At 61.6% G+C, this 17,959-nt stretch overlaps 1 protein-coding gene across 1 annotated transcript; it reads right to left on the bottom strand.

The window, feature by feature from the left end:
- Positions 1-87: 87 nt before the first annotated feature.
- ETF1 (eukaryotic translation termination factor 1) lies at positions 88-16,268 on the bottom strand. The gene is made up of 11 exons (XM_029052623.2): positions 16,160-16,268; positions 15,899-16,002; positions 7,653-7,828; positions 7,042-7,181; positions 6,058-6,196; positions 5,425-5,615; positions 4,687-4,816; positions 3,583-3,738; positions 2,958-3,022; positions 1,739-1,886; positions 88-1,174 (listed from the first exon to the last, which is right to left on the bottom strand). Exons 2-11 carry the CDS (start codon positions 15,982-15,984, stop codon positions 1,092-1,094), a joined length of 1,314 nt encoding a protein of 437 aa, XP_028908456.1. The 5' UTR covers positions 15,985-16,002; positions 16,160-16,268; the 3' UTR covers positions 88-1,091.
- Positions 16,269-17,959: the final 1,691 nt, after the last annotated feature.

The following is a 17,959-nucleotide window of genomic DNA, read 5'->3' as shown; positions in this document are numbered from 1 at the left end:
TAGGCCTCCCCGCTACCGTCAGAGCATTTAAAAAAAAAAAGCCAAAAACCAAAACCAAAGAGAGGCAAAAAATTAATAAAATAATCATCTCTTAAATGACCTCGCGTCCGTCTAAATTCCACTTTATTTCTTACAATCCCAGCATTCGCAGACGCCCCCAGCCCCTCCCTGGCAGGTGAAGGATCCGAGCCCTGCGCTCGCTCCCCCTCCCGCCCCCTCCCCGCCCCTGGGGCTGCCCTGACCGAGGGGGAGGGGCGAGGGCTGGGTCCAGAGATGGCCCGCCGCCATCTGCTCCTCGCCTCGCCCCCTCAGAGGGGCACCTAGGGCGGGGGGGCAAAGAGGGAGGCGGAGGCGGGACGGCTACGTTTGAAACCGACCCCCGCCCGGGCCATCTTCCCACATCGGATGGGGAAGGCGGGGAGGGACGGTGGGGTGGGGGGAGAGACGGAGGGGAGAGAGACGGAGAAGGGGGGCAGACAGACGGGGGAGGAGAGGGCGTGCAGAACCAGTTCAAATGGTTTTGCCCCGTGTTATCTCTTCTGCAGGTTAAGCGGAGAATATGCCATGTAAATGGATCGCTGCGAAAGGCAGCCATCGAAAATTTCCTCCAATCAAAATAAACTTAGTAGGGTCTCGCTTCGATTAACTTTTGACGGCTTACAGCAGTTAGAGTGTTTTTGCTTCTACGTATGAAGGTTAAAAAAATCATCTGGCCTCGTGGTTTGTTTTTCTTCTCCATAAAATACGAGAGCAACCAATTTCACCACCGAGTAAAAGTAAAAACTGGGATTCTTTTCTCCCCCACCCCCCCCTTTTTTTTTTGTTGTTTTCCGTTTGTTGTTTTAAATTAGTCCAGAGTGGCCTCGAGGAACTTAGTAGTTTACTGCTGCTGCTCCTGCGGTGACGCCATGTGACCGATCGCAGTGTAAGGTTGTCTTGTGGTTGTTTTCGCTATCCGATGCGCGGGGGATCGGGAAGCCCGGAGACTCTCCGACCGTCAGGCAGGGATCTGGCCTGGCTCTGTCGCGGCTGTGCTCCTTGGGTTGGACGTTGGAGGGCGAGGCGCTTCTCGCCGGACCCGGGTTGACTACCTAGTAGTCGTCGAGGTCGAAAAATTCGTCGTCTCCGCCTTGGTATTCCATCCCCTGGAAGTCCACTCGGTACCGTAGGATACCTGGTGGGGCAGATCCGTCGGGGCGACCGTCACCGCGGTGTCTACTGAGCGCTTACTAGGTGCCACGCGCCGTACTAAGCGCTGGTGGGGGTACGGGCAAGTCGGATCGGGCCCAGTTCCGGTCCCCCGTGGGGCTCACCGTCTCGATCCCCATTTGACGGATGAGGGAACTGAGGCCCAGAAGAGGTGAAGCGACTTGTCCAAGGTCACACGGCAGGCAAGCGGCGGAGCCGGGATCAGAACCTATGACCTTCTGACGCCCGGGCTCTAGCCACTGTGCCATGCTGCTTCTCTGCTATTTAGTGGGTGACTACTGGGGGAAGGGGTGAAGGGAGTGGGGGCTCCGGGCTGGACGCTTTGGGAGGGTGCACTGTAATGGACTCTGCTGGACACGGTCCCTGCCCGCGGGGAGCTTACGGTCTAGGGGGGGGTGGAAGCCAGAGGATGAGCGGGGAGGCCGAGCGACTCTGAATCTCCACTTGGCTCTCGGAGTCGACGCCGCCCCAGGGTGGGCTCCGGCCGGAGGGGAGGCCCTCCGGGGTCCGACGGGGTGGCCGCACTCACCTCCAATCCCGCCAAATCCTTTCACAAACTGGGATCCTTCCTGGGACTTGTCCGTGACGATTTCCAACGTGGCTCCAAATTTCTTGTAGTTGTTGGCAAACCATTCCAGCAGGGGCATGCTCTCAATCAGCTCGTGCTCCTGGCCCGTCTGCGGGGAGGAAGGGGCGCGGGACACAGACACGGCGGAGTCAGGAGAGAGATGGAGGAGAGGAAAGGAGAGGCCGGAGGAGAGGGGAGAGAGGAGAAAGGAGAGGCCAGAGGAGAGGGGGGAGAGAGGAGAAAGGAGAGGCCAGAGGAGAGGGGGGAGAAAGGAGAGGCCAGAGGAGAGAGAGGAGAAAGGAGAGGCCAGAGGAGAGGAGAGAGAGGAGAAAGGAGAGGCCAGAGGAGAGGAGAGAGAGGAGAAAGGAGAGGCCAGAGGAGAGGAGAGAGAGGAGAAAGGAGAGGCCAGAGGAGACGAGGGAGAGGAGAAAGGAGAGGCCAGAGGAGACGAGGGAGAGGAGAAAGGAGAGGCCAGAGGAGACGAGGGAGAGGAGAAAGGAGAGGCCAGAGGAGACGAGGGAGAGGAGAAAGGAGAGGCCAGAGGAGACGAGGGAGAGGAGAAAGGAGAGGCCAGAGGAGACGAGGGAGAGGAGAAAGGAGAGGCCAGAGGAGACGAGGGAGAGGAGAAAGGAGAGGCCAGAGGAGACGAGGGAGAGGAGAAAGGAGAAAAAGGAGGAGAGAGGAGAGAGAGGAAGAGACACAGAGAGAGACAGAGTGCAGCCTGCCCACCGAGGGCACTCGGCAAGCGCAGACCCAGTTCTTAAGGGGAACCAAGGCGGCCTCGGGTTGTCCCCACCGCCCACTGGGGCGTTAGCCCACCCTCGGGCTGGGGGGCCGACCCCTCACCCAGGAGCAGAGGCCCACAAGATGGAGGAGGGCGATTACGGGAGCCGGGCACTGAATCGGAGGTGGGGAGCTCCGGGGACCCTCTGCTCTGCTTCGTGAGGAAGGAAGCGAGACGGCGGGGCGGAAGCGGAGGATGCGGGGGGCGGTACGTCCCGGCCCCAGTGGGGTGCTGGGGTTCCAGTTTCTGCATACGCGGTTGGGACTGGAATAGGAGGAGAGGGAGGAAGAGGAGGAGGAGGGAGAAGGAGCTACCCTGGCACTGCTGGTAACTTATAGGGAGAGAGGGGCGTTCGCTCTATGTACGTAAATCCGCCCCACCAAGAAACAACGGTACCTCTTTGTCCGTGAAGTGAGATTTATCCTTCTCTTGTTCCGGGGTCAGATACAGAATCTTCTCCTCTACGGACGTCACGGGGGAAGAAGAAGAAGAAGCGTTAGCTTGGCCCGGCGGGGCAGACCGGGGCCGAAGCTTGGGATCCCGCTGAGAAGACGGGAGGGGGGCAGGGCGGACGCTGCAGGCTCATCTCCGCCCCCGCGGGCGTTAGGAGACGGGGCGAGCGCCGGTGGGCCCGGGGAGGTCCCCGACTTCGAAGCCAAGTCGATCACGGCTCCACGATTCAAGTTAGTTAGGTCGGACACAGTCCCCTGTCCCGCGTGGGGCTCACGGTTTAAGTACGAGGGGGAACTGGGGCACTGAGAAGCGAAGCGACGCGACGCGCCGAGGTCCCGCAGCAGACGTGTGGCAGAGCCGGGGCTAGAACCCAGGTCCTTCTGACCCCCCGACCCACGCTTTATCCGTTCCGCCGTGCCGCTTCTCTAGAGAGCAGATGGAAGTTCTGCAACGTCCAACCGGCAGGCCCCGGGAGCCGGAAACGGGCAGCAGGGGGGAAGGACCCTCAAGATCCCCCCGCCAAAGACCCTCTCGAGCCCGGGGTGAGCAATTCCCCAGCTCGCCTTACCTTCGGTGCCTTGGCAATGAAGAACGTATCTCATTATGTCCAGATTTTCATAGACTATGAGGATCTCTACGGCTCCCATTTCCAAAGCCTTTAGTGTGTCTTCGACTCCAAAACAGTACTTCCCGGTGTCCTGACTGATCTCATCGAAGTACCTTCCTGGGGAATGACAGGCCCGGAGGGGGAGAGAGAGAGACCCGTGAGTCTCGAGCGCCGGGCACGCTCTCGGGAACACGCGGGAAGACCCGCGTTGCAAAAACGCTTGCCGCAGTCGAGGTCCCCCCGAAACAGCGAACCCAATCTTGTCTTTGACTTTCCTCCCGCCCCGCTGGGGACCCCAAGAAGGGTCAGTTGGACGGGCGATGAGTGGGCAGAGGCCTGGTTCCCTCTGACCTTTCCTCCTCCGAGAGGCTTTCCCTGACTAAGTCCTGCTTTCCTCTTCTCCCACTCCCTTCTTCTGCGTCACCCTGACTCGCTCCCTTTATTCACCCCCTCTCCCGGCCCCACCGCCCTCACGTCCACATCTCTTATTTAATTATATACATGGCTGCCTCCCCATGCTGTGGGAAAGGAACGACTCTGTTGTTACACTATACTCTCCCCAGTGCTTAGTACAGTGTTCTGCCCACGGTAAGTGCTCAATGAATTCGAGTGACTGAGCGAATCTAAGTGCTCGACTGCGGGCTGTTTCCCGGAGACCCGCTACGTTCCGCGAATGGGATTCCCTGACAAGGCCCGTTTCACCCTTCAGAATAATAATAATGTTGGTATTCAGCGCTTACTATGTGCCAAGCACTGCTCTAAGCACTGGGGTAGATACAAGATAATCGGGTTGGACACGGTCCCTGTCCCGCGTGGGGCTCACAGTCTTCATCCCCATTTTTCAGATGAGGGAACTGAGGCGCGGAGAAGTGAAGTGACTTGCCCAAGATCACGGCAGAGGCGGGATCAGAACCCCCGACCTTCTGACGCCCAGGCCCGCGCTCTACCGACTAGGCCGCACCGCTTCCGAAGGATGCTGAAGGAAGCGGGGGCTTCACTACGGGACCCGCCCCGTCCGTCACCACTGCCGAACCCCGGCCCGGCGCCGCCGCCCATCGCTCGTACCTATTAGCTTCTTTTCTTGAATGAATTTCACGTTGGAGAGGACTTCGGTGGACAGTTCGATGGCTTGGTTGAATCCGTTTTCGCCGCCGTACGAAATGTCGACTAGCTTTAGGACTTTGGACTGCAATCGCTGTGACCGACGGGGAAAGGACCGTTGGGACCCGCCAGGCCGCCGCCCTCCGCCCCCGCAGGGACCCCCTCGAGGGCCCGAGGGCTGGTGTTAACGCTCTCAGTGCTCGCCACGGGCCGGGCAGACACGGGTCAACCGGGTTGGACCCAGGCCCCGTTCCCCGGGGGGCTCACGGTCTTCATCCCCATTTTCCAGATGAGGCCCAGAGAAGCGAAGCGCCTCGCCCGACGCACGGGCGGCGGAGCCGGGAGCGGAACCCGGGTCTTCCTCCGGACTCCCAGGCCTGCGCTCGCTCCACTAGGCCGTGCTGCTTCTCCTCCCCACTCTGCTACTTAATAACCACCCCTGTTTGTCGAGCGCTTACTACGCGCCGGGCGCCGCACGAAGCGCCGGGGTGGAGACGAGCAAATCCGTCGGACGCGGTCCCCGCCCCACGAGGGGCTCGCGGTCTTATTCCCCATTTTACAGGCGCACGGAGAAGCGAGGTGACTCGTCCCAGGCCACACGGCAGACGAGCGGCGGGGCCGGGATTAGAACTCACGACCTTCTGACTCCCGGGCTCCTCCCCAAGCGGCCCCCGAGCCCCCCGCCTCCGCTCGCTCGCGTACCTGGTCGAACATGTCCGACTGGCTGAGCTCCGTCTTGAAGTCGGCGGAGCCGGCCAGCACGAGCCCGGCCACGTTCACCTTGTCCCCGGAGATGAAGAGCTGCACGGCCGTCTCCGCCACCTTTCTTACGTAGTTGTGCCGCTTCTCCATCCTCAGCCGGGCGAAACGCAGGGCCGACTGACCTCCGCGACCTGTCGGCGCGGCGGAGGGGGGAGCCCGGGGCCCGCGGTGAGCCGGGGACGGCCGGCCCCCGCGGGGGCTAGCGGGGAGACCTCCCACCCTGCTAATGCTATTATAGTATTCGTTCAGCGTTTACTGGGTGCTAAGGGCTGGGGGAGATACCGGCTAATCGGGTTTGGACCCGGTCCCACTTGGGGCTCTTAACGCCCACTTTACAGAGGAGGGCACCGAGGCCCGGAGAGGCGAAGTCGCTCGCCCGGCAGACAAGAGGAGGAGCCCGGGATTAGAAGCCAGCTCCTTCCGGCTCCCAGGCCCGGGCTCTATCCCCGGGCGGCACCGCTTCTCCGTTCGGCGCTTCCTGCTCCTCCCTCTCCGCGGCCTCCTCCCCTGCTCCCCTTAGGCTCGGGGAGGAAGAGTCACCCCGCCCCGCCCCCGGGTCCGGCTCCGGCTTACCGTGTTTCTTCGGGAGATCGACGGTGAACTTGTGCAGGACCTCCCTGGTGTTCCCCTGCAACGTGCCGAAGAGGGCCCCGCTCCCGTCGATCACGATGAAGCCGAACTTGCTGTCGTCGGACAGGAGGGCCGTGAGGGCCTAGAAAGCAGAAGCCGTCGCCGCCCTCAGCCGCCCGGCAGCCGGACGCCGGCGGCTCGGGGGAACCCAACGCCCGCCCGGGACCTTAGAGGCGGTGCCCTGCCATCACCGGGGGCCCAACGGAGCAACCCACCGCCGCCACCGAGACGGTAAGCTCGCTGCGGGCAGGGGACGCGTCTGCTGTATTACGTTGTCCTCGCCCAAGCGCTCAGGATAACGGTCTGCACGCAGTAAGCGCTCAATAGGTACCGACGATCGATCGACCGGGCCAACACATCGAGTTCGGGGCGGGAACGGGGCGGGGGGGGGGGGGGTGGCGACTTTGTCCTCACGACAAGCTGCGAGCCCGGCCCTAGTGAGGCGTGATTCGCCAACCGAACCCAGAGCTGGGACGGGGACCGGGTCGGTTCCAAAAATCAGGCCCCAGGAAGTCCGGCTTCCCCCTTTTCTCGGGGAACGAGCTGCCCGGCTTGAGCCTTTCGACCACAAGGATCCCCCGCCGGCGCTCAGTACATCGCCCTGTGCATGCTGGATGCTCTACAGGCGGTAATAATAACGGTATTTATTAGAGTACTTACTACGTGCCAAGCACTGTTCCAAGTGCTGGGGGAGATAGCGGATAACCAGGTTGGACACAGTCCCTGGCCCACGTAAGGCTCACAGTCTTAACCCCCACTTTACGGCTGAGGAAACTGAGGCCCGGAGGACTGAATCGACTTGCTCGGGGTCACAAAGGAGACAAGTGGCGGAGAGGGGATTAGAACCCATGGCCTTCCGACTCCCAGGCCCGGGCTCTAGCCACTAGGCCACGCTGCTTCTACTGATTGAAGGGAGGGGGCTCTTACCTCCGTATGGAATTTATTGTCGCACAGATACAACGACGTATTGATCGGTTTGAAAGGCTCGAAGTCAATGTTGACTTTCTTCTCCTTTCCTTCTTCTGTCACAATTGTTCCACAGTAAACAACCAGGCCGTTTGGAGGTACTGAAGGAGGCACGAGAGTCATTTTTAGACCCCCGCGGCTCGCAAGAGGGTGGGCTACCTTGACCGCTTTAGCTCGATCCGAGACCTGAGCCCCCCGCCCGCCCCCGCGGATCCCGGCCACCCCCAGTTTGGGTGTTCGGGGGGCTTCGGGACCAGCTAGATGCGGATGAGAAGCCGGTGTCGGTTTTATTTGTTGGCCAACCGGCCTTCGACCGATGGTCTTCCATGTCATTCTCTGCACACAGTAAGCGCTTAACAGACACCAACGTTGTTATTATTTACGGAGCAGAGTTTATCCCAAGAGCCTTCGAGAAGCGGGCGAGTCACACGCATCACTGGTTTAACTCGCAGGGCCCCATTTCCGACGGTAATAACAATAATGATAATGACGAAAATAGTTGTGGTATCGTTTCAAGCGCTTACTACGTGGGCCCCAAACTCCTCCCTCCCGCCCGCCGCCGGCCTCGTTACCTTTGTTATAGAGTTTGAGCCTCTGCTGTACGGACGTGATGGCTCCCAGGACGGAAAGGCGGTTCACGCGAGACTTGATGTTGGAGGCCGTCCCGAACTCGTCGGCCAACATCTTGGCCACTCGCGAGATCTGGTCTTTGGGAGGAATGATCAACGATATCATGCTGGTGCCGTTGCTGGAGGAGACAGAAGGACCACGTTTTCGTCAGGCGAGCGAAGCGCCACCGTCCCCCGGGGAGACCGAGGCGGGGGAGGCCCGAGAGCGCCAAGGGGGTTCGCGACTCCATCGGGTTTATCCAGCGTCGACTGTGTGCGGGGCGCTGTGCTCCGCACTTGGGAGGCTACGGCAGAACAGTTGGTAGACACGTTCCCCGGCCGGGAGGCGCTTTCAGGCTGGAGGACAGACTTCCAGACTAGAAGAGGAGCTTGGAGTCTAGAGGCCGGAGACGCCCGTTAGACCAGCTCCACAACCCGCCCGCCGCCTCGGTCGGGGACGGATGTGCGAAAATCCGCTGCCCTTATCGGATTCGGACAGGGCGAGGGGGTATTGCTGTGGCCACCTGGATCGCTGAAACCAAACTCTAGCCTGCCCCCGCTACCCGGCGGGATCCTGGAGCGGGGGAATCGCGCCTCCCACCTGCCGGGTCGTCCTCTCCCAAACGCTCAGCACGGCGCTCTGCCCGCAGTTGACGCTCGCTCAACGTGAGGTGAGGAGGCTGTGGACTGGTTTCTTCGGAGCCAGAGAACGTCGACGGTCCGAACCCCAAAGCCCACACACATCCGGCCCCACCGGTCCCTTTGGGAGCCTCTCCCTCTCTCAACGTGCCCGCTTTCTGAGGTGCTGGAGAGGGGACGCCGGCCCTGGGGTGGGGAGGGGGAGGCGATGAGGGTCTGTTGATGTGGAGAATTGACCGATCCTACAGCGGGGGGCCCGCAGGGAAGCCACACGGAAGGAGCCCTAACGGAGAAGCGGCGTGGTCTAGTGGTTAGAGCCCGGACCCGGGAGTCGGAAGGACTCCAATCCCGGCTCCGCCGCTCGTCTGCTGGGTGACCTCGGGTAAGTCGCCTTCCCAAGTGACTTGGCAAAGTCTTCCCCCCACCCCTCAGCGTGGCCGGTCTCCCCTCCCCACGTGGGAGGCCGAGGGAAGTGAAGAGCGGTAGGGAAGAGGGAAGGGTAGGATGGCGCAGTGGAAAGAGACACGGCCCGGGAGCCAGAGCACCCGAGGTCCCGGCTCTGCCACTTGCCTGCCGGGTGACCCTGGGCAAGTCCGTTCTCTGTGCCTCAAGTTTCCTCGCCTGCAAAACGGGGACTCGATTCCTCTTCTCCCTTCTTGTATCTACCCCGGCGCTGAGTACAGTGTCTGGCACAAAGTTAGCGCTTGACAAACACCATAAATGTTTAAAAAACCAAAAAAACTACAACTGAGGTGGTCTCAGGGCCACCTCGGGCCAGATCTCCCCCTGCGGTCGATTGCTGCTTTCGGGACGGACTAGCGTGTCCAGCGTTAGCCGGCCCCCTTCATCTTCCAGCCCGCCACTCTCTCGTGGCCCCCAGGTTTTCCAGGCCGGATTTTTTCTCCCCCACGGCATCTTTAAAGTGCTTATTATGTGTCAAACACTGTTCTAAGTACTTGGGCAGGTACAAGTTAATTAAGTTGGACCCAATCCCTGTCCCGCACAGGGCTCACAGTCTGAGTACGAGAGACAGGAGGTCTTGAATCCCCATTTTACAGTCGTGGAAGCCCAGAGACGAGAAATGACCTGCCCGTGGTCGGAGAGCAAGCAACCGGCGGAGCCGGGATTAGGAGCCGCGTCCCCCGACTCCCAGGCCCGGGCTCCTTCCCTCAGGCCCGAGCCGCTTCTCCTTTCTGCAGCAGCTTTGGCCTTAGCAGAGCTATTTGAGTTTTCGGCTTAAAATAAAAACGGTTCCTTCCCGACTCCACCCTCTTTCCCAAACTGTCCCGGTTTTTGTTTTTTTTTCCTCCTCTCTCCTGGTGCCGAGGGGCCGGCCGGGGTCTCTCCCTGCGCCCAGCCCGCACCGAAGGGGGTCGAGCTCGAGGCCGGAGAGGGAACGGAATCGATTCCGGGAGGCAGCGCGGAAAGACCCACTCTCGGGGGGGGGGGAGAGTGACCACGGAGACCCCACGGAGGTAAGTGGCCACCGGACGGCCAAGCCCCCTCGGTCCAACCCCTTTACCTCGCATCTACCCCAGCGATTAGTACAGTGCCCGCCACATAGTAAGCACTTAACGGGGAAGCAGAGTGGCCTAGCGGATAGAGCCCGGGCCTGGGAGGCAGAAGGACCTGTTTTCTAACCCTGGCTCCGCCACCTGTCTGCTGGGTGACCTTGGGCCAGTCGCTTCACTTCTCTGGGCCTCGGTTCCCTCATCCGTAAACCGGGGATTAAGACCGTGAGCCCCGTGTGGGACAGGGACTGCGTCCAACCCGATTATCGTGTACCTATCCCAGCGCTTAGAACGGTTCCTGACACGCAGCACGAAGGGAAACCGCTTGGAACCCATTTAAGGACCCTTCGATTAAGTGAAGCCTCCCTTCGGGGGATTAGAACAGCGCTAACAGCTCGAGAGGTATCATTCAGGTGGGTTTTCCATTCGAACATTTCCTCTCAACCGGTCCCCGTGGGACAGAAAAAAAATCCGCCCGAATGTAGTCCGCCTCCGCCTTGGTGCGTCCACCCGGGACAACCAGCAACAATCTACTATTCAGCGTCGCTGCCGAATTACAACTTTAAGCTCAACGCCGGGTTAAGGAGGAGAGGTCTCCCAGGCGAGGCTGCCGAAATGGACTCAGACCTGTGAGGGAAAATAAAGACAGAGGGGCTATTTGCTGACCCCACCATTTTTATCTGGGGCAACCGAGACACTAGGTCCGATGGATTCCCCGATGTTGAAAAATGTGAATCCGCAAAGGGGGCTGTCAATGCTGCCCCGTGGCCAAAAAAAATCAATTAACGGTATTTATTGAATGCTCCCTCCGTGCAGAGCTTGGGAGAGGACAATCCAACAATTAACAGAGATGTTCCCTGTCCATAACGAGCTCACAGCCTAGAGGGATCACGGTTTGCCCGTGCATTGGGTTGGGACCCTACACAGCTGGACCTTCGCCTCACAGGGGGTCTTAAGCAGCACGGCCTAGCGGATAGAGCCCAGAAGGAGCTGGGTTCTAATTCCCGCTCCACCACTTGTCTGCTGTGTGACTTTGGGTAAGTCACTTGGCTTCACTTAGCCTCAGTTCCCTCATCTGTAAAAACGGGGATTAGGACCACGAGCCCCGTGTGGGACGGGGATTGTGTTCAACTTTTTATCTACCCCAGCTCTTAGAACGGTGCTTGGCATATAGTAAATGCTTAATACTGTAATTATTATAAGTATCATTATTCAACGCCATTGAGGGGCGGGGTGGGGGTAGGAGAGAAAAAAACACCCCTCATCCGGCAACCGGCCTCTCGCTACCCCCAGGTCCTCGAGCTATGCCACTTTTCCAGGCTCCTCCGGAGCACCGGGGTGAAAACCCAAGTCCAGTTTGAGCCCGAGGAACCAGCCTCGGCTCCCAAGGAGTCAGCCAATCTTTATTGAGCGCTCACAACGTGCGGAGCACCGTACTAAGCGCTCGGGAGAGCATAATAGAACAGACACGTTCCCTGCCCGCGACGGGTTCTGGCCCGATGCCCTCCGTGGACGACACCGGAGGCAGTTTCACCGTGTCGCCCGGGTTTCTGAAAACGTCTAAGCGGGGCCGGGCCACAGAGGCACGTTAATGGCTTTGGCAGATGCAGGATTTCGGCGCGGCCTCTTATCTCTCCTGGGGCCGGGCCCAGGCTCCCCGCGGCCTCCCCCTCCCCTTCTTCCAATAACCCTCGAGGAAGAGACTGAGACCCGAAACGAACTCATACGACACGCGTCCCCTTCGACGCCGGGAAGTTCACGGCTGGATGGACCGCACTCCGATGACGCTCTGGTTCCAACTGGGCCACTTTTTCCGATAACTAGGCGATCCAGGAAGCTCCTTGAGGGCACATTAGACCGAGTCCCTCGCTATCCTACCCTCCCAGGTGCTCAGTCCGGGGCCCTGCACGCAGTGGGCGGCTCGAGAAATCCCAATGCCTGATGGCTTTAACCGCTCTTCGAGGCGGACGAATCTTTTGCGCCCTCCCAGAGCCGGGTGACTTTCTCTTTCCCGCTCGAGAGATTCAGAAAGACGGGGTTTGAGCGGCTCAGCCTTTTGACAAAGAGGTAGGTGCTCTCTCTTATCCAACCGCTCCTTCACACGGACCCCTCCCCATGGGTATCACACAGATTCTTTTAGCCACAGTGACAAGGAAAAGATGCCAGATAGACCGCTTTCTTATTAATAATAATAACAACCCTAATGAGAGTTTATAATAATATTTGTTAAGCTCTATTTTAAACGGCACTGGTGTAGATCCTGACTGATCAGCTTGGACGCAGTCCGTGTTATTCATTTTTTCAATCGTTTTTATTGAGCGCTTACTGTGTGCGGAGTAAGCATTCCCCCTGCCCCCCATGGAGCTCACAGTCTGCAGCCCCATTTAACAGGTGAGGTAAGTGGGGCCCCGAGGAAGTGACGTGACTTGCCCAAGGTCCCACAGCAGACACGTGGCGGAGCTGGGATTAGAACCCGTCACCCGCTGACTCCCGGGCCGGTGCTGTTTTTCTCCCCGTCCTACAGGTTCGGGCCATTTCGTAGGCGATTTACGCCTTTGGGCGGCTGACCTCTTCCGGCCCAATTTTTTCCCTCCCGCTGAGGGCAGGGATTGTCTCTATTTCTTGCCGAACGGCACTTCCCAAGTGCTCCGCAGCGTGCTTGGCGCACAGTAAGCGCTCAATAAATACCACTGAATGAATGCCTTCCTTTCGCGCTCGCGGTTTAATCCATCTACCTTCGGTGATGCCGCTCGGTTGCTTGACTGCCCTCTGGACCCGCTCCTGAATCTAACCCCGTCCGGTGATTCCTTGCCACGTCCGTCTGCCTGGGTGGGATGTGTTTTGGCCGCATCCGATCTCGCTTGGAAGAAAGGGACCTCTTGAGAGCGAAGCCCCTTCCGGGGAGTTCTCCCCCCGACCCCAATGGGGGAAAAATCTGGCGACTCGGGTTTTGGGGCAGTTCGTAACGGTGGGACTCAATTGCGAACCCGTGCTGGGATAGGCCCGGGCTTGGACGCGGCCCCCGTCCCCCGTGGGGGTCCCGGTCTTCAAGCCCCGTTTTACAGATGAGAGAACCGAGGCCCAGGGAAGCGAAGTGACTCGCCTAAGGTCACCCGGCAGAGAGGCGTCGGAGCCGGGCCCTCCATCTCCGGGGCCCGTGCTCCCGCCACTGCACGTGTCGACCCGATTCGCTGCGACATCGCAGGCAGCGAGGCGTCGCCGCCCCCGACCCCCATCCAATGTCCACAGACCGTAAGTTCGTCCTCCGGACCGCAGGCTCGTCGTGGGCAGGGAATGTGTCTTATTGCTCTACTGTGCCCTCCCAAGTGCTCGGTAGAGCGCTCTGCACAGCGTAGGCGCTCAACAAATACGACTGAATGAACGAAAGAGGAGCGCGCGGGCTCGGAACCAACTCCCGGGTGACCCTCGGGGACGAGCTGGGCGGGGAAGAGGCTACCGGACCAACCGGGAAGCCTTCCCGGGGGCGGAGGGATCGGCGCAGCGTAACCAGAGAAAGCGGAGGCTCTCCCAACAGCCAGCCGCAGCATCTCCCGGAGAGAGAGCCGTTCCGCGACGTGACAGATCCCGGGAGTCGGAGGACCTGGGTTCTAATCCCGGCCCCACCGCCCTGGGTCTGCGCCTCATCTGTCAAATGGGAATTAAACCCTACTCCCTCCTTAGACGGTGAGCACCGAGCGGGACGGGGAATGTGTCCAACCTGAGTAGCCCGTATCTACCCCAGCGCTCAGAACGGTGCACGGAGTAGGCGCTTAACCGGTAACACGCCTCTCGTTACTGTTATACGACAGAGAGAAGACGGGGCCCAGGTGGGCAGCGCCGTTTCAAGGCGTGCGATATCTGCCTCATCTCTTCCGGGTTACGCTTGGCTGGCGGCCCAAAACTGCTTTAGCTGGGGCTCTTTTCAAGTGCCCTCCCCGACCCTTAACCGCTCTCTCCCCCCGGGGTAACCGGTGCTTTTCCTAAAAATGCTCTGCCGTGCCCTCGGGGTGAGCTCCGCTGGTTATCCCAGATCATAACGGGGGCTCCCGCTCACGACAGCTCAAAGCGGCGGGTTAAGAAAGGGGGTGGGGGGGTGAGAAATGGGGCCGTAACACCAGCTGAGGGTCTGAGATTTCTCAGGGAGGACCCCGGAGCAACGGGTGAGGACGACCACCCTCCAGCCACAACAGGGAGGGGAGAAATCAAACCCGTCGCCCTCGTGTTCCCCACTCTCTCTGTTTCCTTTGCCAGAGCGTGAACCCGCCCTCTACCCCCCCCCCCCCGAGGCAGATCCAGCAGCATCGCCGGGGGGCTATTTACTTCACCCGCTGGAAGATCGTTCGTCTCGTTGTTTATTTCCACCCCCCCCGACCCCAGGACGCGTCCAAGGATCCACGACTGAACCTCCGCCCCGCAATCATCACTCCGAGTTCCGGCCCCGTGGCCCTCTTCCGTCTTTTCGATTGAAGACGGGTAGGGGGAAAGCGAGCCGTCTTTCCGCGCCTCGTTCGACGGGATCGGGTTTCGGGCCTCGAATATCCGTAAGGGAGGACCGGCCGTGACTCGGAAGCGGGTTGCGGGGAGGGTCCCGGGCGCCGGCCGCCAGTCTGACGGCCCTCCCGTTCCCCGTCCAGCCGTACCCTCCGCTCCGGCCCCGCGCCGGGTGCCGATCCCGGCTGGGCGCGTCCCTTCTCCGTGCCTCGGTTTCCTCGGCTGTAAAATGAGGATTAAATCCTACTCCCTCCTCCACGTGGGACAGGGACCCATCCTAACTCGCCTGACGCGTCCAAGGCCCTCGACGACTACCGCGATAACGCCACGGCTGCCTCCTGAGCGTCTCCCGAGGGTGGGGGAGCGGAGTTCGAAACCGCAGATCCCGATTCCGGCCCTGAAATCGCCAACGGGGGCGAGGCGGGAATCTCCCCTACCTAGAGGATGCAGAGACATCCCCGAGCGGCTAAGACGTCCCCGGACGGCCGTCCCCGCGTCGGAGGAGAAGACGAATCCTCTCGGGCCCGCTCTTCTCCCCCGAGACACCCCTCCCTTCCTCCTCCTGCTGCTGAAACCGGGCCGGCTGATGAAGCAGACGCCCCCCGGGCCCAGACCGAGCACCCCCCTAAGGAGCCACCCCGTTGGATCGGAGGCGAGGGGGAAAAGGGGTCTTTCTCCGGTGGGCCGCCACAGCGTGGCTCCGTGTTAGGGTTAGAGAAGCGGCGTGGCTCAGTGGAAAGAGCATGGGCTTTGGAGTCGGAGGTCATGAGTTCGATTCCCAGCTCCGCCATTTGTCAGCTGTGTGACTTTGGGCAAGTCACAACTTCTCTGTGCCTCAGTTACCTCATCTGGAAAATGGGGATGAAGACTGTGAGCCCCACGTGGGACGACCCGATTCCCCTGTGTCTACCCCAGCGCTCTGCACATAGTCAGCGCTTTACAAACACCAACACGACGATGCCGACGATGGTGTTAAGAGCCCGGGCTCGGGAGGCGGAGGTTACGGGTTCCAATCCCGGCTCCGTCGCCTGTCGGCCGTGGGGCTCGGGGCCGGTTCGCCGTGCCTCAGTTTCCCCCCCCCGGAAGAAGAGGATGCGGACTGGGAGCCCCTCGTGGGACAACCTGACGGCCCCGCAGCCCCCGGGGGATGAGGACGGCGTTTAGCACAGAGTGGGCGCGCCAAGGCCGTCGTGGTCCCCACCGAGGCCGGTGGGGGCGACTTCCAGCGCCCCCCCCCCGCGGGGTCCCCTCGCTCCCAAAGGGGGAGGGGGCCCCCCAGGACCCCCGTCGCCGCGGCTCCTCCTCAAAATGGCCTCCCCGGCCGCGGCCCCGGGTTCGAATCCCGCCTTTGCCACCTGTCGGCGCGGGACCACCTCCCTTCCCCGCGCCTCCTCGGGAAAAGAGGGAGCCCGGGAGCGTCGGGGGGGGGGGGGAGGAGGGCGGTGTCCGCCTGACGACCCCGGCTGCCCCGCAGCGCTTAGAGCAGCGCCGTGCCCCCAACCAGGGCTTGACCCCCGGCCCCTCCGAGGATGCTCATCATCACCCCCGGGGGGCGGGGGGGCTGCTCACCCGCGGGCCGCCTCCAGGCTCTTGATGAGCTTCTTGATCTTCCAGATCTCCACGTTCCTGTCGGCCGCGCTGGGATCGTCCGCCATCTTCTCTCCTCCTCCTCCCTGGAGCCGCAAAGAGAGGGGTGAGGGGTCCCGCCATCACCGGGACCGGGAGCCCCCCTCCCCTCCCCTCCTCCTCCTCCCCCCCCCCCGGGACCCCCGCCCCCCCCTCCCCGGGACCGCCCTCCCCCTCGCGCCCCTCCCCCTCCCGCCGCCTCACCTAAGGTCCCGGCCCCCCGGCGGCGATGGCGCTGGCGGCGTCGGTGTCGGCGGCTCTGACGTAGGACACCGGCTCTCCCTCTCCAGGCCGCTGCATGTGTTGCAATCGGCTCACATGGGGCCCGTGACGCCACTTCCGCCGCCGGGGGGAGGGCGGGGCCGCCGGGCCCGACGGACCCCATTGGACGGCGCCGGACCCCGCCGGGCCCTCCCATTGGTCGGCCGCCGCGGGGCGGGGGGCGGGGCCGCGGGGACGCCCGCTCATTGGACGGGACGCGCTTCCGGGTGCGACGCGCAGGAGGGGCGCGCGCGCTTCCCTCACGTCCCCTTCCGGGCTGGGGGGGGGGGCGGCCCGCAAGTCTCGCGAGGCTTCCTCCGGCGCCGCGTCAGGCCGGCTTCTTAAAGGGCCAGAGGAAGGCGCGCGGAGGGGATGTTTTTCCCCCTTTTTTTTTTTCTTTTTTCCCGTTCGTCGCTCCGAACCCGCCCCGGGGACGGGAGAGGGTCCGGCTGCCCCGGAATGGCGCCGCGGGGAGGGAGAGAGAGAGAGGCGGCCTCCGGGACCGCCGGGCGGCCTGTGACGTCACCGGCGGCCGGCGCGACGTCACGGGGGGCCGCGCGCGCGCCAAGCTGGCGCGGGGGCTGCCGGGGCGGGGCCGCCGCCTGAGGGGACAGCGCCCCCTCCCGCCCCCCAGCGGGACAGACAGACAGACGGGGGGGGGCGGGGGGGGAGGGAGAGACACTGAGGGAGAGACAGAGAGGCCCGGAGCCAGAGACACACACTGAGGGAGAGACACACTGATGGAGAGACACAAGGAGGGAGAGACAGACCAGAAGGACCAGAGCCAGAGACATACACTGAGGGAGAGACACGCTGAAGGAGAGACACACTGAGGGAGAGACAGACAAGGACCAGAGTGGGAGAGACACTGAGAGAGAGACACAAGGAGGGAGAGACAGATCAGAAGGACCAGAGCCAGAGACATACGCTGAGGGAGAGACAGACAGGCCCGGAGCCAGAGACACACACTGAGGGAGAGACAGGCCCAGAGCGAGAGAGACACTGAGGGAGAGACACGCTGAGGGAGAGACAGAGAGGCCCGGAGCCAGAGACACACACTGAGGGAGAGACAGGCCCAGAGACACACTGAGGGAGAGACACTGAGGGAGAGACAGAGAGGCCCGGAGCCAGAGACACACACTGAGGGAGAGACAGGCCCAGAGCGAGAGACACACTGAGGGAGAGACATACAAGGACCAGAGTGGGAGAGACTCACTGAGGGAGAGACACAAGGAGGGAGAGACAGACCAGAAGGACCAGAGCCAGAGACACACACTGAGGGAGAGACACTGAGGGAGAGACAGAGAGGCCCGGAGCCAGAGACACACACTGAGGGAGAGACAGGCCCAGAGCGAGACACACACTGAGGGAGAGACAGGCCCAGAGCGAGACACACTGAGGGAGAGACACTGAGGGAGAGACAGAGAGGCCTGGAGCCAGAGACACACACTGAGGGAGAGACAGGCCCAGGGCGAGACAGACACTGAGGGAGAGACAGACAAGGACCAGAGCCGGAGAGACACACTGAGGGAGAGACAGGCCCAGAGCGAGACAGACACTGAGGGAGAGACACAGAGGGAGAGACAGACAGGCCCGGAGCCAGAGACACACACTGAGGGAGAGACAGACAAGGACCAGAGTGAGACACTGAGGGAGAGACACAAGGAGGGAGAGACAGACCAGAAGGACCAGAGACACACACTGAGGGAGAGACACTGAGGGAGAGACAGACAGGCCCGGAGC

Source organism: Ornithorhynchus anatinus, chromosome X2, assembly GCF_004115215.2.
Source record: "Ornithorhynchus anatinus isolate Pmale09 chromosome X2, mOrnAna1.pri.v4, whole genome shotgun sequence".
Taxonomy (NCBI): domain Eukaryota; kingdom Metazoa; phylum Chordata; class Mammalia; order Monotremata; family Ornithorhynchidae; genus Ornithorhynchus; species Ornithorhynchus anatinus.
The sequence above is the reverse complement of the archived record's forward strand: the minus strand, read 5'-3'. Positions and strand labels throughout refer to the sequence as shown.